Consider the following 21,389-nt stretch of genomic DNA (forward strand, 5'->3'; position numbering starts at 1 on the left):
TTTGTTTCGCTCCGTCACTTCAGTAACTGACTCCCCCCGCCTTCATTTCATCAATCGAACGCTTGAGTTGCTTCGTTAGGCATACTGATGCCTCGTCTGTTTTTGATACTTACACATTTGCAAATAACCTCAGATTTGTAGCCGGTGATTCGCGTTTTTGCTATGGTTTTGTAAACCGAAGTCATTTCCTGGATGGAAACTAGTAGTCATTCAGAGCTCGAAAGTTTCCATTCAATGAGTAAATCTCATGTTGAAGGATAGAGAATAAATTGTATGATCAATTCCTGTGGGGATGCGCCTACGCCTTCCACTTCAATACGATGACATGTGGGGACCGGTGTGCCAAATCAGTGTTCCTTTCCTCCCAGACAAGTCAGGTACCAATTTATCGATCCCAAAGGGATAAAGGGCTTGGGCTTGGGCAGCAGGGCGGTTTCGAGCCGTCGATCGATCTTGCTTGCAGTCATAGCGGAACTTCCTACCGACTGCACCAGTTCTGATCTCTTCGTAATAATACAAAAACTGTGAAGCAAACCTTTTTTGAAGGATTAGAGCGCTCGATCCCATATACAAAATATCTATATCGAGCAAAAAGTGATAGAATACTCTCATGTATCGAGTTGTAACGCCATCTAATAGCGACTACTGCAAAAAAACATCTATAAGAATTGTTTTCATTCCTAATCAATGTTCACATCTAAGTATAATGACAAAGAATTCTTGACTATAGCCCTTCAAATTTAATTAGCGCAAATATGTCTTTTTCTGCTTGACACACACTTTCCTCCTTCGGCCTCTCCCCACCATCAAGAACACTTCGCGGTCATTCGGTTGAACAAATTTGGTAACGACTATAGATGCATGTACCTGCATCTAAAGTCAACAAACAAAGCCTTTGCTAAAAAAATATGTTTGAAGCCAGAATAAACGAACAAATGGAATGTTTTATCAAATGAGAAGAATACCAGTATGAAACTTTACTAACACTATCATTTCAACTAAAACCTTTACAAATTTTTTGAATACAGAAAGCTTCAGATCAAAGCTAATAATTTACAATTTTGACTGTGCCCGTAGAGCTTTTTTGCATACTGAGTTCATATCATTGAGTGCACGATCCAGTTCTTTGGCAAAGCTGAAACGAACAGCTTTGTAGTGAAGTGAACTAACTGTGATATTGAATGTGATACTTTGTGATACTCAAACTTACCGCTTAGAGCTTGTCGAACCATAACTTTTAAAGCTAGTAATCGCAAAATGAAGCTCCTCTTCTTGCGGATTGTAGCAAATACCGTAACAGTCAGGCGCTGAAGGGCCAAAGAACAACCGGATTAAATGACGGGTGGGTACCTGAATTCGGTACACATTGCGATCAACAGGAAACCTGGAAAAGGGCAAAATGGACTAGTTAGAAACTAACCTGGCTGGTTGATACTTGGAAATGGCTCATTTGCTCGTACGCTGGGGTCTGGAGGATGCTTGGCTTAGGAAGACCATTTTCTGCAGCCAAAAGATTCCAGGCTAGTAGGTGACGATCCATTCCGGCTCCGCTCATACAGTCCATCTATGTAAAGGTTAGGATGAACGTTAGACAGAGAAAAAATAGCGTAAATAATTTCTTCCATTTTCAACTAAAGACTTTCCATCTCTAATTTCATCATAGTTCTTCTAAAAAGGCTTTAGGCCTGTAGCTTCATTTCAATTTTAGAGGACTTACAGAATATTTTTTGTGCGAATCTGCTGCAGCTTTGAGGGCATCGTAAACATCAGCAATAGGTTCTCGTCCTGATGCCATCTGAAACGATACATTTTAAGAATTTGAAAAAAAAAAGATTTTAAGGAGTCGTAGTTCAAAAATATCTAAATATGAAAATAAAAAACACATTATGCTAAATTTCAATGGGTACTAGGTTTTTGAACTGCAGAGGTGTACTGCATCACCATAGATTCCAAATTAAATAAAAATTCCTATGAACCTTTGACTGTGCATGACAAGATTAAACGCTTTGGTGATGGTGGAACTGAGCCAAGAATTCAAAACTAAATATATCTACAAAGATATGGAAGTGCCGGAAAATTCAATTTATTGTGCTTATTTCATTCGTTCACTTCAATTCAGAATCGTTTGAGGTTTACGAACGTGTAACCGGCCTATACAATGACTTGCGGTGGCTAGCCGATGTGTCAAGTCAGTGGTTTTACCCTCCCAGACAAGTGTGGTACCAATTTATCGACCCCGGAGGGATGAAAGGCTTGGTGAGCGCTAGGCCGGATTCGAACCTCCGATCGATCGTGCAGGAAACGGAACCTCTAACCGTTGCACTACAGAAAATCACTCCATAAATTAATCGTCGAGCAAACTCTCTCGAACTCCGTTCTAAAAATGGACTTTGCAAGGGAGAGAGACTTTGGAAGGGAGATAGAAGAGTGATGAGTTCAGTTCCCAAAATTTAAAAAGTTGCTTGATAACGGACATGTACGTGAAGGGACGCGTAAGAAAGGAGGTGTCAAATGAAATTAATTTCTTCCACCTGCTAAATGGGACTAAAGTAGAGTTTTTTTACTACTATTTTTAAATATCTTGGTTCAAAACTTAAAGGTTTGCTGGGCTCTACACGTATGGCTTAACCGATTGATCGTACTCTGAACAACGTTTTCATTAAAATAGCTATCAAAATGGAGACAATTCTACAGAACTGAATGAATCCACTTCGTTTTGATCGCATCAAGAACGTTTTCAAAAAATAAACGAAGTTTGAGTATCTTAAATATTAAAAAGTAAGTGCATAGGATGGAACTTATGAAAATCAAAAACCATCGAAAATAAACCTTTTTCACAAAGATGTCAACGAGAACATTCGGTGATCGTATGTTTTCGGTTCGACCTTCCGAGAACTTCCGTAGCGTTGCCGTTTCGTAGGTTGGTGGTACTGTAGAGATCACGTTAGGCGTAAAATGTACGACATACAGTAACCAACAATGATGATGCTCACATGCAGAGTGAATCCTGTAGAACGCTAACTGGAAAGCCATCTGAATCCACGAATCGGGAGAGATTTTTACGGATTTCGGGAAATTTTTACCGTATCGTTTGAATGTGTGCGCAACAAGGTCCAGGTTGTCGGCAACTCTACAATTGGCAACAAATTAGCCGTTAGACTTGAACAACGCTGCTCAAGACACTTACTTATCCATTTTCTTTCCGCTTTTTTCAATTTGTGCTCTTTGAGCATCGTTAAGATCAAAATCTAGTCGTTTAACTTGTTCTTCAGGGTGTGGCGAACCGTCATTAAATTCCTTATTATCACTGAAATTTATATTTGACGTTTGTTATGCTGAAATATGTTGAAACTCTGTTAATCAAGACCTATACCTACAATTTATCACAAATAAAATCCATCAAAGCGGCAACTGGCGGTCCTTCCGCAGGTGTATGTTCATAGCAAAGGCCACAGCGGCCATCTTTTCCGGCAACAAACTAGAAAAATGGAACAATTTCTGAGATAAATCCAGAAAACTCAAGACCGGAAAGTCCTTAAACACTATTAATACCTGTATTGTCTTATCGAACCATCTGTTACAAGAGTTAACCTTCGCACCACCACCGTGTAGAACCTGTAGGATCAATGAAGATCAGTTACTGATATTATAGTAGGCGCTGAATATGTTCAACCGGGTGTACGCGACGCGTTCGACGCAACTCGCCATGTTTTTCTGCTCGACATGGGCGCAGTAGCTCATCCAGTTGATCATGTTCGGCTTGCTATGCTTCTGCAGGGCAAGCACTGCAGATAACTCTAACGATTCTGACCTGTCTGGCATGCTCATCCGTTTCCGTGTAACCTTTTAACGGTTCTGACTCTTGATCTATACATACTACGAATAACGCATCTTCAATACATCTAAGATTAGCTGAGTTCGTAGCGTTTCCTGAAAAAAAGACAGTGGAAAGTAGCTAAAATTTAAAAAAAACTACTATAGATGACATGAGAACGCCGCAAATAAAACAGATAGGAAAATAAGAAAATAAAAGAGAAAACAAAGTAGGCAAACGACAAACTAATAACCTAACTTAACTTAATCTTAATACCTCTAAGAATCCTCGTCTAAGAATAACGAATAAAACTTCTGCGGTTGAATTTCACAGGAATTCAAATCCCCTTCGTTTACATTACCTTTATAGCTTGTTAGTGCATCTGTGCCAAGTCTCAACTCAGAGCATCTAAACTTCTAGGAAATGAGAGAATTTACCTCAAAAATATTTCATCTGTTTTAACGATATCAATCTTGCTACGATGCAAAATTATATCCATGTAAGCTTTGCTAACTCAAGTTATTTCACGGATATCATAGGACTAAATTTTTCCATTACTACTTTTCTACCTTAGGATTCACGAATATTCCTGTTAGGATTTAGTGTGATTTTTTCTCGCTGCGTTGTCGCGGCCCAACATCTTCGATGTGAACCCTAATTGATTTAGAAAAAGCACAATGTACAGCCTTACTACTTCACTCTTTGATTTGATGACTCATTCTCAACGAACAGCTCTGAACTCTCCTTAAGAGTATGTGAGTTAGGATACTTTCGAATATCGCGAAATTTCGCAGACGGTGACGTTATTACTGAAGCTGCGCGGCTGTCGTCTTATCTCCATCAGGTTCAGTTTTGAAAATTTAAAATTTCATTTTTAATATTTGACAAAAAAAGCATCAAGTTTTAGTAGAGTGAACTTTTCAGGAGGTAGCTAGCAAGAACGATGAGAACTAGGGAGTTAAGATTAGAAGTAACTCCTATATTTACCCATATGAATGCCAGGAAGATAGAAACCCTACGATAAATAAATATGATGCAATTATTTATATCACAGCACCAATTCGTTTATTCAACTGTTTGAGCCCGATGCGGCTCAAATGTAGGTCAAATCAGAGAGGAGTGCATATATGTATGTGTATATCCATGTGTATGTATGTACATATGTGTGTGATGTGTGTGCGGTGTGTTTGTATGTGTGCAAATGTATGTATGCCTATGGATGTATTTGTGTAAGTGTGCAGGTGTGTTTGTGTGAATGTGTGTATGTACGTCAAGTAGACATAGTGTCTCGTTGTTTAAAGGCATCACCCTACAAAAGTGGTAATGGGTTTCAGGCGGGTAATGCCCATACGGGGTCGTAGATTGTCTGGAAGAGGGTGATTCCGTTCATCTCTTCTTGTATCAGTGTAAACGGATGACTTCGGAACACTGTTTCTTACGACGTCCTCTATTGCAACGCGCTACCTTTGCGTCCTCCTGCCTGCGATTCGTCGAAAACCCATTCGGACGAATCGCAGGCGGGGGGCGGGGTTCAGTGATTGCGCATCGCAACAGAAGCCATCGGAAGAAACAGTTCCGGGGTTGTCCGTTTACACTGATACAGGGAGAGATAAACGGAATCACCTTTTTCCCCGCTATATATCTATCTGTATAATCATTACCCGGCTGAAATCCGTACCATCCCAAATTCGTGGGATAATGCCTTTAAGGTGCATCGTGTTCGCCCTCTTAAAAATATTGCACTAAAGAGATTTAAAAAGTGAGATGACGAAAAAAATCCGCAAAATACTCTACTGCTTCGCAAGCTAGACACACACACCTTCAAGTTGTTTGTATAACTCTGCCCATCGGTCCCGTTTATCCGAAGAAACTATGCCAACGGAATGAGATTGCTTTTCTGGGCTCTTCTTAACGACATCACTGAATAGGGCGGACAGGGCGGACAACGGCAGTGGTTGTCCAGCAGCATTCAGTACCGGCATTGAGAACACCTAAGATAAAAGGGTTCCGATAAGGTAACAACACAGAAGGAGCGGTAAATCTCACATGGCCATTGTGAATGACAACAATGTGCCTCGGTTGGTTCTCATTAGTGTACCCATACCGAATCTAAAAATTCGGAATGTTAACGTTGCGTCAAGGACGGGCAAAGAGAAATAATCACCTCATCGCACCCTTTCCTCGGTATTCGAGTCGTCCCGAACATAAACTTATATTGACTCATGTCGAATGGAGTTTTACCGGCCATATCTTGAGGCAACTGATCTCTGAACCAACGGAGTATTCACGAGAATGCACTTGAAAAACTAGGATCCATCTAAAGATACTAATAGTTGTTAATCTGATTTTCTTTATAAAATAAATTGAGTGCTTTCATATAAAAAAAGATTTATTAGGGTAAATACGGTCCAAAAAACTTTTTTTGAGCTGCAGAGGCGATTTGAAGACGAAATAAAAAAGTCTGGATTAACTAATGAAAGAGAAGCAAAAGCTTTTGAATTTTAATTCAAATTTTGCGCAAAAAGAAATCAGTTATTTTGTTATCAGTGTTGTACGTTACATTAGTTCTAACACTTACAACAATGTACAACATCCAGCTGAAATGGCTTATTGTTAATCGTCTACTCAACATACGGATTTACTTAATCCTTTTTAAATAAGGAGGAAAAATAAGGAAATCGAATATCTGCAAAGTTTTTCAACGCTTTCATGACATGTGAAGTAATCAAAAAATAATGAAGATTAAAAAAATAATGAACTAATAAGGTCAAAATGACCTAAAGTTTGGTGCAATTGCGTACCTAAGAGGTAAAATGAGGTGAGATTCTCGCTACCACCAAACATACTGCAGAGATCACTAAAGGTCCCATCTCGCGACTGCTTGCGCAATTGCATCAGGTTTCAATTCGTTTTAACCCGATTTTAGATTTATTGTTTTTGTACTATTTTAGACAAAGTTCATATTTCTGCTCGAATAGTAGTAAATGTAGTTAAAGTTGCTTATTTTTGAATTAGCAGAATCAAAATCACTAATGTGACGTCATTTTTGAGCGGTAGTTATCTGATCTAATAGAAATAACTGGATTCATTCCATTTCCATAAGAGAACAATACGTTTTTTCTCACCTCATAACCTTCAAGTAGAAATCAATGGCTGCTTGTGTAATCTTGGCTGCATGCTCAATTTGGCTATCCTTACCGGAGCACGGGAATTGAGGGAATGCCAAACCTTTAGGAAAAATCCTAGTTTATTTTCTTTGCTAATTGCTTTCAAAAAGTCGAAAAAGTGCTACCTGGTGATGTTACAACTGGAAGTGGTGTTCGTGCTTGCAGATACGCCACATCTAACCACCATGGCGTTAACTGGAACAGATTATTGCGACCAGGACCATCGTAAACAGAAGAAGCAAACTTTGGTACAATACCGTAAGGAGGGGAAAAAAATTGGCACATACCCAATTATTAAGTTTCGTGGCACGTTGTTCCAGTAACTTTTGAAGTGTGGGAAGTTCTTTTTGTGCAAATTCATTGACTACCTGTAAGAAGTTTTTTTTCCGCATTCATTCGTGCTGCCGCTTATTGTTCAACTTAAAAGGGTTAGAAGGCAAGTTTCGAAGAAATTGTTAGAACAAAAATCTCAGCAAGATTCTTATGCATATAATATTCGCAACGTTAAAAACAGTACTAGATCTCAGAAGTAGAGACTAGGAATGATATAATGAGATTATAGTTAAGGTAATAGATTCAATCATGAAGTCAAAAGTCTCAGACGTATCGTTTGGGGTGCACGAACGAGTCTAATTGCAATTTCGAATCGACTAGGTTTTATAAAACTTTGTTGGCCTTCACAATGACCTGTGAGAGCTAGCTGACGCATCAAATCAGAGTTTTTACCCCTCCAGAGAAGTCTAGTACTAATTTATCGACCCTGGAGGGATAATAGCTACCCTGGGCATATATTCCGGTTTCAGACCATCGATCGTGCAGTCATTGCTGCACCTCTTACCGAGTGCGCTACACCTGCTCCAGAATCCTTTTTCTAATCATCCGCTACTATAAAATTATTGTGGTAGGTAACTGGAAGTGTTGAAAAATGCTGATGTTCAACAGCTACACAACTTTGTGTCCGGATTTAACGATGATCTATCGTCATTAGTCCATCTTATGTTCTAGGTCCTACGTCACATCGTACTGAGGCGTATATTTCTCCAGCTGATTCTCTCAGACAGAAAACACTAATTTTTTTCTAGATCCCATCGTTCGTGACTACATCAGTCTCCGACGAATGTAACTTAACCAAACGTTAATCCAGGGAAAAATGTTCTAGTCGAAGTAAAACTTCTCACACTTTGATTTGGTGAAAATTGACGTGAAATCCTCAATGATGCTGATATACCAAAAGTTGGTAGGTCTCACATGAACATTTCACTAACACTTTCATACCAGCTGAGTGGTTGGACTCTTTCCCAAAGTCTTCTTTTTTTCTGTTTGTATTCGACCTATTGTCATTTGATTTATTGTCATATTATAATCCGGTGAGGTTTCAAATCAATTTTAATTCCTAGATCCAAGCTGTTAAATAAAGGATAAAGACCACGGCGTTGATCGATCGCTATGGGGATGCGCCTATGAGCCGATGTGCCAAGTCGCTGTTTTTATCCTCCCAGATAAGTCTTGTACCAATTTATCGACCTCGTAGGGTGAAAGGCTTAATTGGCACAAGGACTGAATCGATCTTCGACCGATTGTAGCCACAGCGGAACCTCTTACCGACTGCGCTAAACCGCCCCTTGGTATAAGGTGTTAGCTAATATAATGAGAATGAGATTTTTCATGTATCAAGTGACCATCGAAGCCCTACCTCTCAACAACTCACCAGTTTCGTCTGCTCAAACTCCTTTCGTGATAGGAGTGGCTCTGCGAACTGCAAAAAATGTTTAATCGTCTTCTTAGGGTCGGGCACAGGAAACTTTGGCAACGGAGCATATGTTTGTGAAGTTGAAAAATCTGTAAATAGACCTAATGCATTCCAGTTATATAGTGAATGTCATAAAAAAGGGAAAAAAGATTGATTATTTGTTTAATGTGTCTAGCTCGTACACTGATAAAATGTAGGCCATATTCCAGAGATTCGCCGATTTGAAAACCTTTTCTTGGCTTTTTTCTACGTTCGCTCGCCTACACACAACGCATGAAACAACCAAAAAATTCAGGTTAAACAAATAATCTCCAGAACTATACGTATTTCCAGGAATCCTCCGAAAAACCTCTTTTATAGTCACATTTCAGCTCATTTAACGTTCAATACTATACAAAATGAGGAATAGGAATGTTTAAACTCCGTAAAACAACAAAACGCTATTCATGTGGATGCTTAGTCACCGAATTCCTGGAATAATTTCCATCCAGGCACGTTTTCCCATGGGATATGTACCGCCATGAGAACAATTTCTTACGTCATTCGTTCTAGCTTGGACGGAACTCTTAAAGCAGTGGAAGCTCGAGTAATCGAGTACAGAACCAATGTTCAGGCATTTTATCAGGCTGGTGCGTGAAGATTTCAGCAGATGTAAAAATTTCCCTCAAAGAGGATCCAACATAAAAGACGAATCTCCCTCTCCTCCCTCCCCCAGGAAAAAAAAGAAAAAAAAAACCAATTAACATAATCAAGAATAAATCAGAATTCTCAGACTCATAAACTAAATTTTTTTTCAGCCATTTTCAATTTCAGCCCATTTTCGTAGAGGCCGAGCTCACACATTCCCTTGTGTTTCCGACAAGCTCCAAGGTCCCATAAATTATTCCTGACGAATATTCCTTAAGCAGTCCTGAGCAGATTTGACAAATGAACAGATGCCAGTTTTTTTTCTTTTCAGCCACATACAGACAAATGACTAATTCCTTCAAATGCGCTTAAAATATGTCTTCTACAGCAAGACTGGAAAAAAGAACAAATTGTTCACGTTCAGAGTTTCACCGCCAGCTGCTTATCACTTTGAGCATTGAAACCATTTGTGAAAAAAGTAGAGTTGACATAAGCGGTGCTTTGATGTCAAAAATAAATTAAAAGAACTCATTAGTATGGTTTCACCAGTCTTTTTTTAAATCTTACACTGGAAACTTCTATCAAATTGTTAATTTTAGCTACGTATTGGGCCTTTGGATATCTTTTCCTCTCGTTTTTGATTTTTTTTTTACCATTCAGGAATTCGGTCTCCTCCTGGGCAAATTTCAGTGAGACTTTGTCCATTAAGTAGCTATATGTTGTTTACAGTGATAGTAATTGCACTGTTGATTCTTAATTCGTACTATTAAGATTTAAAAAATCTATTTTTTTCATAAGTACGGTAAAGATTTGCAATCACCCAATAGTAAGATCAGTGGAGCTTCAAAGTGCCCCAATATCTACTTTCAACCAAATTTTTTGAGCTTCCTAGCAGAGATATATATTCCTGTCCCAGAAAGTCGCAAATTTTGTACCACCATCCCCGGAGGCAAGTAAAAAAAGTTTTCAAGCACACCTGTCCAGAGAAAAGCAAAATTCAAAATTGTAAGCGCAATATGTTAAGAGTTAAAAACAAAAAGGAAGTGATTTTTGAGCACAAAAAGTTTTTTTTGGACAGAGAAAAGCAAAATGGCGCCAATTTGGCGATATCATGGCGTTTCCGACAAAACGTCACTTGGAAGATAAGGAACAATAAAAATTTGCTCACACTGTTGTTTTTGTGGTGCAGATGGTAATGGTGGCTGTCGAACAACTCCAGGTGTTGATGATGAGGCGGCCAGCCAGTTCACTCCGACATTAGGCTGAAAAATGTAATAATTAAAGCAGCACAAGAATGAAAACATACATGGAATTGTTTAATGTCTAGAAAAAACACCAGAAATCTGGAAAATGCTCATTTTACCTTAAGGCTATTGAAATCTTGGTTAACTAATGAAATATTTGCTGGGGAAATTGAAGTGATCTAAGAAGTGGGAGATTGCTCGCTTTCATCCACCTAAGAAAATCTCGAATTTAAATTTGATTAACTTGAAGAAAATTACATCTATTTCCGTGTCTGCTAAAAATCCTATAAAGTGCTGAAATAAAAATCTAACGGACACGAAATGATAGCATCTTAGAAGTTTGATCAGATCCAGACATAAATCAGAAATCCGAATAAATAAATAATCGATGAACACAGGGTAAATAAATTATGCAAATAAAGAGTAAATATAATAATAAATATTAGATAGTAATGAGATAATTAATAATAGTAAATGTCGTATTGTAATTGTTTCTGACACTAATAAAATCAGTTCTCACATCAGATTATGTGCTAGGGTTAAAGGCATCACCCCAGGAATTTGAAGTGGTGCAGATTTCAGGTGAAGTATTCGTATACGGCATGGTAGATTATGGAGAGAAGGGTGATTCCGTCCATTTCTTCCTAATTCCGTAAAAAACGGCACGGAAGACGCGGCGCTGCACAAGGCTGGTGCGCTCCACTCGAACTCCTTGCAGAAAAAAGTGCGCCAGAACGCCCGAAGCCGTATCTTCCGGGCCGTTTTTTACGGCAATTAGGAAGAAATGGACGGGATCACTCTCCTCCTCATAATCTATTATGCCGTATACGAATACTCCATCTGAAATCCACCTCAGATTTGTGGAGTGATGCCTTTAATGCTGACAAAGGCTAAAAATTTGTAGCTAAAAAAAAATTCGACAGATGCGTACGCTCTCAATTCCTCAACCTCGGAACCTCTTTGAGGTACGGAATTGAAGTGAATTGTACCGTTTCACTATGCTTAGCTCCACTAAATTATCATCAGCTGATCAATTTAGAACAGTAGGCGCGAATGTAAAGTGACCTTCACGGAAAGAGGAGGGGACGAATCGGCAAGAAAACCAACATGTCCTCTTCGATCTTAGAAATATCCAAAAAGATCCTTTTTGTGTGAAGAGTAGTGCAAAATTGTGATATTCAAGGGTTTATAAGGTTTTTCCCCCAAGCTACAGTATTCGTTTGTTCTATATCAATGTATGTAAACTATCATTCCATAGAAAATGAGGAAAAATTGGGAATTTGAAAAATTACAATCTGAACTTTCTCTTAATTCTCTTAATTATTCGAGGAGATTGTGGTCATAAATTCTGTAGTGGAATGTTGTTCAGAAATTCATTGCGTTGTGCAAATAACCTTCTATCATCAAGTAAATTGCATTCCTCAGCGAAATGTTTGGATTTTTCCATCGTTCGAGAGAAAATGCAGAATCCAACGAGACCCAGTTCTATTCACACGCATTTCTATGACATTAATCGAAAATACACTAAGCTGGTAAAACATTCTTTCCAAGAAGGAAAAAATAAATAAATAACGGATTTATGTGTGATTGACAACTTTTCAATGCAATTTCTTTTAGGTTCTGTTAAAGACGAAAATTAAAGTTGTAAAAAGTCAAAAGAACACCTGCTACAGTGGTACAATAGTGCTGAATCAACAATATGTCTATTTATTTATTTATTTATTCACATGCAAAGGTATGTCAGAAGAAGAAAATGTCAAAATGTTATAGTGTTAAAACCAAAACAGGATTTCTACTGCGGTTTTTTCTCCGAGAAAAGCAAAGAGCACTTCTGACATGATGTATTTATGGTGGTACAGCCAGGTCACGAATACGCATACATATACTTTTTTCGAAAAAAAAAAACTGGCACCGAAGGTTACATCTGAATGTTTCGAAAATGATTGAAATTGTCCGCCAGTCTAGTTTCGACTAATAAGTTATAAATTTAGTTAATACTTGGTGTTTCTTCGGAAAGACAAAAGAATACATTTCAGGGGGAAATACTACTGAACTCAGTCTGTATCTGGCAGAAAAAACGAGATATACCGAAATTAAAAATAATAATAATAATAATAATTTCTGAAAGTGTAAAAATAGGGGTTGATTCCACGTGCAGATAAACTTTATAGTGTGTGTCCCAAAGATAGCTAAACGGTTAGTACTGCTTGAATAAGTTGTTAATTTGTTTCAAAGAGATTCCGAGATCACCAGCAAAGAATTACCGAAAACTCCTGGATTTTCTGAAAAGGGTTGTAAACCACATATCAGTCTTATTCTGCCTAAGAAAAAATTGTCGGGGATTTTTTTGGAAAGAGAATAAAGCCCACTTTGAAGACTAAAAAAACTCCAGAACCGAGTCTGTCTCCGACAGAAAAAAAAAACGATAGATGTTGAAATTAAACAAAAGTAGGGATAGAAATTTGGGAGGAGACGATTGATTTATTTATTGCCTTCCGACGTGACGAGAGCAGAAGATTAATAGCATTTAAATAAATTATTCCAAAATTAATTATGCCCGAAGAGGTTCCAAGATCTCGCGAGCAGCACTGGATTACCGAAAACTCGTTTTGTTCGGCCATCCGTGTACGAATTATCTTTACTGAGCGCTGGATTCTAGCTAGCGGCATCGGCCGCTATTGATCGTTTCATAGAAGGAATAGCAAGAGAGAAAACATGAATTTGACTTGAATTTTAGGAAAAAAAAACCACGAAACTAACATTAATTGTCTTCATAGCGATTGAAGAATTCGAAAGGTTTAGCAGCTGTCGTTACACACTACAACGTTTTGTTATCATCAACAAGCTACGTTGTGGCCTTATCAGTGCGAATTGCGTTGTTTAGTGTAATTAGAGCGACCACACTCTAGCTCATAGGACATAGGTCAAATGCTTGAGGCACTAAGTACACTACGCGCCCCGGACAGCATCGCGAAAGACCAAGCATTCAGAATTTTCGCGCATTTTTTCGACACTACATCAACAAAAATTCAGGGGAAATGACTTCGTCGAATAGAGAAGACAATATTCCAATGGTGAGAATATCTTAAATTCAAATCCTAGTTTAAAAACAGAACCCACTTCAAACTCTTTGCCAAATTTATTTAGAGACGATAAAAAACAGCACAACATCGGGTTACTAATTTCCAAATTTCTATGGAGACGATACTGATACGAATAGGAACAAATTATATACTTCAGACTATGGTAAACACATTACAGACATAACAAAGTATTGTTTACGGAAGTGAATTCTTGGGAAATCCCTCATTGTCGCACAATAATTACGAATTAGCGAATTTTAAGCCTAGGATTTTTGTAGATGCGATCAGATCAGCCATGATAAATGACGTATAGGAAGGAATGGCAGGAAATCGAATCGTCAACAAATTCTCACCCTCAATTCGACAAGTCGCCGTGCGAGCATTACGGGCAGTGAACGTTCGCTCGCCAGAACACGATAGAGAGCAGAGGGGGACGAATCGCACACCGCCGCCCTCTGTCGCTCTCACTCGCACCGACACCAACTGAAAACAGCTCATTCAGTCATTCAGTTGGATCCTGGCTGGTTGCCTACCTGCCAGGTCTATACGTCCACGTTAGCGGAGTTAGCTAATAGAGGTTCGGAGTACGGTGGAACTTTTTCTTCTCGCTTCAATTACGCTAATCTTAAAAGCATCACTCCACGAATCTGAGGTGGTGCAGATTTCAGGTGGAGTATTCTTATAAGGAATAGTAGGTTATGGAGAGGAGGATGATTCCGTCCATTTCTTCCTAATTGCCGTAAAAAACTACCCGAAAGATACAGCTTCAGGCGTTCTGGCGCACTATTTTCTACAAGGAGTTCGACTGGAGCGCGCTGCATCCACCTGAAATCCGTACCACCTTTAATTAACATACGCCGAAATTGCTAATTCTCTCTATTTTCAACGCTTCCAACTGACTTCCATATATGTATTCATGATATTCAAGCAAATATGATTTTTTCTTCGTTTATTCTCGAAAACTTCTAAAACTCTTCAACGGCGCCACTAATCTTTCGTCAAGAGTCAACAGCGCACACAAAGTACACATACTACTTGAATACGTTGTATTTATTTTTTCAAAAAAATAGAGCTGAAAAAAATACGCGTCGAGACGTTGTATGTGCGTTTCTTACTACTTGAACGAACTATTTAACATTCTTTTACACCGTGACGATGTGGTAAACGAGTACGTCGTGTTTATTCTGTCTGTCAAGAAACCGTTTTGTATGCGGTGCGCACAAGTTCCACCCACTTTTTTCAAGCAGAGAAAAAAACCACTGAAGGTCATATGTGCACGTCCTTCTACTCGTATTTTGAGTATAGAAAAATCACAGAAAAGTTCTCCGCGCTTAGACGTTGTCGTTGAAATCTTTTTCAAATTCGTTCGATAGAATTCCTAAGCACCATTGATCTTCTTCTAATTTTCCTTCTTCACAGACTTTCCAACAGAACCAAAGGTGGAACTTCTATCTACGATCAGATGAACAAATTCTATACTTCGAAATAGAAAGGGAAGCTCCTTCTAAGAACATTCCCGAAATTTCCTCACATATTATTATGGACACTTTTTGTTTTTTGTTTGTACGCGATTTATTTTCCAATCACAAATCAATGCTTCCGTTTCCGAAAACTTTCCGCAGAACACACAGAATCCTTTTTTTCCTGTACTGGTCGCCCAATATGTTCATTATCGATTAATGCGCTACGCATGCTTTTTTTTCCATTTGATACAAATCCCCTCTTCTTTATGCGTTACTCCAACGCACCACCTACCGAAGTATGCACGGTGTAGATCAAACAGTGTTCCATGTAATTTCTGAATAGTACCCGCTGCGATTTTTTTTGTTGCGAAAAAGATGCCGACGTTACGCGATTTATTAAAGAATGAAATCCCCACATGTGGAACACTTTTCCCTGCGCATATTCGAATTGAACTGGAAGCCATTATAAGGACAACTGGTTAAAAAAAAGATTAGATGTCACAACGATGATTCTTGTTTCACTAATTGTTCTTCGGCTTTAGTTCGCAGCACAAAATATATGAAGAAATTTGCTCTGCTACGTTATGCGTTGGGTAATTTTTTTATCCGTAAGTAATTCTAACAACGGCAATCTTTTCCTTCATTTCTTTCTTTTTTCCAATCGGTAATTAAATTTTCTCTCAATTAACACACAAAACTTGATTAGAAGTGAGCCGTGGTTCAAATTCCAAACTTCATGTTTGTCTTATCTTTGTTATTCAGTCGCCAGAAGTCACAAGTAACTAGACGGCTCAAACTCTCACCATATAAATATAAAGGATGACGATAAGTTGAGATATGGGCGGAAATATCATGGAAAGTTTTAAGTTGAAGGTATGAAAAGGGAAAGAAAGTCGACAAATAGGTAGAGGAACAAACATTTTACCTCAAAAATAATCAAAGACAGGTGGATAAATAGTTTGAATTGAGGGAAATACCACGCTTTTTCATTTATGCTAAGTGTGGCATAGATTATGAGTTGTACACGAGTAGATCAAAGGAAGCTGAATGTGTGCAGGTGGACGCAAAACGACCCGCAAAACGACAGCGGAACCAAGCGCATGTCAAATAGCGAGAGGGCGCGGGCGCGCTGCGGTCACCTGGCTGAGCACACATAGGAACTTCTTCTTTTTGCCACTTGACAAAATTTTGTCGGCAGTAACTCTCAAGAAAAAAAGATGGACTGAGGTAAATGTGAAGTTGTAAACTCAGAAACTCTATGTAAGTACAAAGAGACTTCGCAGGAGAAAGACAAGACTTGCTTTACTTTTTTTTTGCTTTTTACAAAAAGCGCCAGATGATTATGGATGCACTAGTTTCCGAAAAGTTTCCAGAGCACAAAGCGCATCTCCAGGAATGCTATCAGGAGTACTGTACTCCAACGTAAGTATAAAATCATGCCAGGAATACACAGGGGCTTTAGGATAAAATCAACAGAACTTTCGCTTGAGGTAGAAGAGCCGGGAAAATGCCAAAGATGAACCGCATACGCACATATCTTTACAGCAAAAAAATCTACTTAGAACAAATTGTTGAAATCGTATTGAACTTCATCTCAGATGAGAATAAAAGAGACGAAGACTTCAGAGCAAAAAGTCAAGGCAGTACGGTATTCACGAGAAAAAAAGTGAGGCGAAATCAATCTGCGCTCTTAGTGGCAAACGAAAAACAATGCAAAGTTCGATGAACAACGAAGACAAGGCGATCGCATTACACAGAAGCGCGCAAAAGTTCTGAGATTACTCTGAACGACGGGAAACAAGTAGTACTTCACAAAAAGATCATTTCGTAGAAATTCATTTTTTATTAGATTTTCAATGACTTTTTTTTCCGAAACTTCAAGAAATTCAGCAAACTTTTGGAAGAAAAAACAAACTGAACATTTGGGTCAGATATCAGAATAATTTCGAAACATGTATCTTCAACATCCTCACTTTTTTAAGGAGTTTTTAAGGGTTCAGACATTTAGCAAAAGTCTTGTTAACGTTAACGTTTTGTTAGTTTGTTTTTGTGTTTTGTTTGTGCCATTTCTTAACGGCTATTGTTTTTTTTTTCAGCGGAAATTATTTAGGATGGGGGTCGATGCTCAGCATAAAAAAAATCTCAAAATAGATTGTTAGGGGAAGTACTAAAGATCTCTTTAACCTAGGGAAAATTGTTAAGAGTTGGAGACACCTAGAAATAAAATCACCAATCACCAAATTTACGGTCATCAGCCTTAGATAAAATATTTAGCATCTTCTACCTACAATGAAATCAAAGTAAGCAGAAAGATTTTGCTATAAGTCGTACTGAGAATGCATTAGACCTTCAATGAACCGCTCGAAATGCATAATACGCTGACGAAGTACATTTGGAGGTCAATGCTCGAGAATTCTCCTCGTTCTTTCAGAGTTGAACTAACTGAAACGTTTTGTTCGAAGTACAAAGAGAGCAAGATCAGCCCTATTTTGCAAGATTTCAGAAAAATCAAACGTTACCGATGTGTTGTTGCGGTTTTTCTAGCATCTGAGCATCTGTGTCACCTATGTGTCACCTTCACATTTTTTCCTCCGTACTTGTATGCTGCGTTAAACAGTCGATTAATCCAGCTGAAACTTGAAACAAAGTATTTACAATCGCGTCAACGCCATATGAAGTTTGGTGCAGTTGCGTAGGCAGCTGCGGTCAAAGCAGCTCGGCGGAGCTATAGTTGGGTCAAAACGATATGAAGCACGGGAAGTTGTGTAAGCCGCTGCGCTCGAAGCGGTGCGGTGGTGCCGCTTCGAGCGCAGCGGTTAGTATCTTGTAAGGATCCTCGCTACCGCCACCTATCTCTGCAGTTCGAAATGGTCCCGCCTCGATTCCGACCGCTGCCTCCACCGAGCCTCTCCAAGCGCAACCGATTCCACAACTGTCCAAACTTCATGTCGTTTTGACCCAACCATAGTGGATGGGATTGAGGTGGGGCCATCCTGAACGGCAACAATGGTTGGTGCTGGCTGAAGTCCCTCCCGTCGATCCTGACCACTGAGGTCCACAACGCACCGCTTTGTGCGCTGCCCGTCTACAATCGAAATATGGAGATAGTGGAAATATGGAAATAGTGGGTCCCCACATATGCGTCGTTACCCTCATGTCACTTAATAAAGCACCATATTTACAATTAGATTACATGATATTTCATTATCACCCCCAAACTGTTGCATTCAAAGGACTCAAAGAGAAGTATTCTTGGAAAGAAAATTACGAGACGAGATACTTACAAGTTTTTTAGCCTCTTATCTAAAGCCTAACTGATAGATATCATATTAAAGATGCGCGATCGGCCTCACCCTGGTTACTTGGGACCTTTTTTGACCCACAGATTTTGCAAGCAGCCTTTGAAAAATTCGAGTTGATGCACTGTTCGCGACCTGCTATGGATGAAGCCAGCATGCAAGTTAATGGGAATTTGATTTTTTGGAATTTTGAGCACTTCTCCTAAGGGAGCTCTGCGTCACATTCATATCGAATATTACCAACTTTGCTGGTTCGACACCTCTTACCCGAAGAAGGGTTCAAATTCCAAAAAAAAGAAAGAAATCTGCAACTCTGGATCCACTTGTGTGTCATAACCAAGGCATCCAGGAGAAACTACCAATATCCTGGACGATAATGGAGTTGAGCACTAAAAGGCCACTTTTATTGGTCGCCGCAAGATCTGTTCAGTGGTCTGCTTTCTTCTTCCACCACTTCAATCTTATACTTAGAGAGCAAGGTCTCGTCTCTCTCGTCTCCATGTGCCATCTTACCTCGTTCCGTCTGTCTCTGCTCTTGTTTAATTTTCGTCATTGCCTACGGTGCATTTCGCATTTCCCAAGAGTACATAAGACCATGCATTGAGAAATGACTCGACAGAAGACAGAAAAAGAGAAGGAGAAAAGCAGAAGAATAATTCTTCCGCATTCACATCCTGAAATCCGCAAGGGAACCTTTCATATGGCTAGCAGTAAGCATAGCAGTGAGCAGTAGCAGTACTGGCAAAGTAGATAGAGGCAAATTAATTATTATTATCATTATTAATTAAGGCAAAATATTTAGAGGCAAATTAGAATTAGTCGCTCAAAAATTGGCACTAACGGCACAAAGGCAGCATGGCTCTTGGCAACCCATCAAGTAATTTTTGCAAACTTTTGCAAAATTTTTATAAATTACAAGCCAACATTTTTGATAAATTAACAAAGCAAATAAGTTTTTGCAACCGATATCCCTTCAAATGAAATAAGATGGCATGAAATAACGTGACTTCCTTAATTTTCAGAACTCAAAAGAAAAGCGACCATGCCACCCGATCCCTTCGAACCCCAGAAATTCGCCATTTCACTTTTTTATTTATTCATTACTTTACAAACGGAGATTCCACATATAAAGTATTTGAGATACACTGCTCTCACAAATCAGTCTGAAATCGAGCCGCGGTATCCAGCGAAGATTGGACTTTGATTAACATTCATTTATAGTTATGCAGCAGCGAGGATGGGAAAGAGGATGATTCCTTTTTCGAGCTTCTTGTAGCCGAAGCACGACGTCCAAATTTGGATCAGTTTTTCGAATAATGAATCACCCAGGAAATGCGTTCATGAACTTTTTGATGATTTTCACTTGAAGTGAAATTTTAACATTCGACTGCATGACGAACAAGAGACATGAACTGAGAAAATACAAACGTGCCGTCGAGTCAAGATGTAGGTAGATGACTTGTGGCGCAATTACGTAAGCGGTAGCATTTGGGGTGAGATGATTGCATCCGCACCTCGACTGAAGTAATGAACGGTCCCAACTGCACCACAAGTTAGGTTCTTTTGGTTTGACTTTGAAAATCATGAACATCCAGAGCTACAACACTGTTTATGCATTTCGGATGTGGCGATGCTGACTCCTTCATTTTTCAACTCAACTTTCAATGAATTTCCTGGTGGCGTAAAAAAGCAAAAAAAAAAAAAAATCAGAGAGTATAGGCACAACTTCCATAAGAGTAATTTGCTCAAATGCTGCAGTATTTCTCTACATCAATATTCACCATTCACAGATCCTAGCAATTTTTACAGCAGCCCAGTTTCCAGGGATACGTCATATTCCTGGAGAGCCAACAATTTATATGTGACGTCTGCAATTACATTTTTAAAATTTCTATTAATCCATGTAAAAAAGATGAAAGCAACCGGGTGAAGCACAGCAAGTTTTCTAGGCCACAGACCTCATTACTTTCATGAATAACCAGAAAGACATTTTAACTGCGATGGGCGGATTATTAGTTAAGTAAATAACTATAAACAGCGTCACTGCCCGAACAACCCAACAAATCAATGGATAAAAAATGAACGGATCAGTGAATGAAATACTAACAGCTGAAACACTTTCTCAAACAACGCTATATGTATATAGTACAGAGGGTGCCAGATATTTTACGCGTCCCATAGCCTCAGCATTCTACCAGCACACTAAATTGACTAGAGTAGCCCATAAGCAACTAATAACAATCCGCTATATCTGTCACAAATATTTGATTTATATAACTGAGCTATATAAATCAAATCTTGTCATGCATCACATTGACCACCTTGACTCCTGTTGATCTTCGAACTGGTCGAGCGGACGCCAGTAATTCTTCCATTTGTCTCTATCGCGTGCCAGAGTCGCCCAGTAGTTCCTCCTTTCGTGTGGGACACGAGGAGCATCATAAGTTCCTTCGAAGGACTTCGTGAAGAAATCTGACTATCGGGTCGGCGGTCTTCCTGTAATGCACTTAATATCGCGGGGAACCCAATCGCTCAGGGCTCTGGTCCAACGGTTGTCCTTAAAACGTATCACGTTCCGGCCCACCTTATTTTACTTTCCTTGGCAAATGCGGCGGCGTCTCTAATTTTCGATGGCTGGCGTAGGAGAGAACTTCGAATAACATCCCTCACTTGTGTGAAGAGGGATACTCCTAGTATCACTCTCTCAATTGCGCGTTCAATGACGCTCACCGCGTTTTCTTCCTGCTTGCGAAATGCCCAGGTTTCCGAAGCATAGGTCAAAGCAGGAAGTACGGTGGTGTTGAAGAGGTGAGCACGGAGCCGGGTGTTCCTGGTCTTCTTCACTACATCCTCGATGCTCTTGTATGCTCCCCAAGCCGCTCGTCTCCTCCTGCCCAGCTCGGGGATCAGGTCGTTCATCATGTTCAGTTCCCGACCCAGAT

At 39.3% G+C, this 21,389-nt stretch overlaps 1 protein-coding gene across 4 annotated transcripts; it reads right to left on the reverse strand.

Moving 5' to 3' along the window:
- Positions 1 to 1,053: 1,053 nt before the first annotated feature.
- On the reverse strand, positions 1,054 to 21,369 carry RB195_020032 (uncharacterized protein; the record flags this gene model as incomplete). 4 transcript variants are annotated; one of them, XM_064188157.1, is made up of 19 exons in its annotated part: positions 1,054 to 1,135; positions 1,211 to 1,350; positions 1,421 to 1,564; positions 1,718 to 1,795; positions 2,830 to 2,930; positions 2,994 to 3,130; positions 3,188 to 3,307; positions 3,378 to 3,478; positions 3,553 to 3,615; positions 3,812 to 3,930; positions 5,634 to 5,805; positions 5,861 to 5,923; positions 5,979 to 6,081; positions 6,940 to 7,042; positions 7,107 to 7,176; positions 7,269 to 7,349; positions 8,690 to 8,820; positions 10,527 to 10,620; positions 14,039 to 14,068. In XM_064188157.1, 19 exons carry the CDS (start codon positions 14,066 to 14,068, stop codon positions 1,054 to 1,056), a joined length of 1,932 nt encoding a protein of 643 aa, XP_064044036.1. The 4 variants fall into 4 exon arrangements, with proteins under 4 accessions (XP_064044036.1, XP_064044037.1, XP_064044038.1 ...); XM_064188155.1 differs by lacking the exons at positions 7,269 to 7,349; positions 8,690 to 8,820; positions 10,527 to 10,620; positions 14,039 to 14,068 and having other exon boundaries at positions 7,107 to 7,266; XM_064188156.1 differs by lacking the exons at positions 1,054 to 1,135; positions 1,211 to 1,350; positions 1,421 to 1,564; ... (13 more) ...; positions 8,690 to 8,820; positions 14,039 to 14,068 and adding an exon at positions 21,178 to 21,369 and having other exon boundaries at positions 10,468 to 10,620.
- Between the last annotated feature and the right edge of the window lie 20 nt (positions 21,370 to 21,389).

Source organism: Necator americanus, chromosome II, assembly GCF_031761385.1.
Source record: "Necator americanus strain Aroian chromosome II, whole genome shotgun sequence".
Lineage (NCBI taxonomy): Eukaryota > Metazoa > Nematoda > Chromadorea > Rhabditida > Ancylostomatidae > Necator > Necator americanus.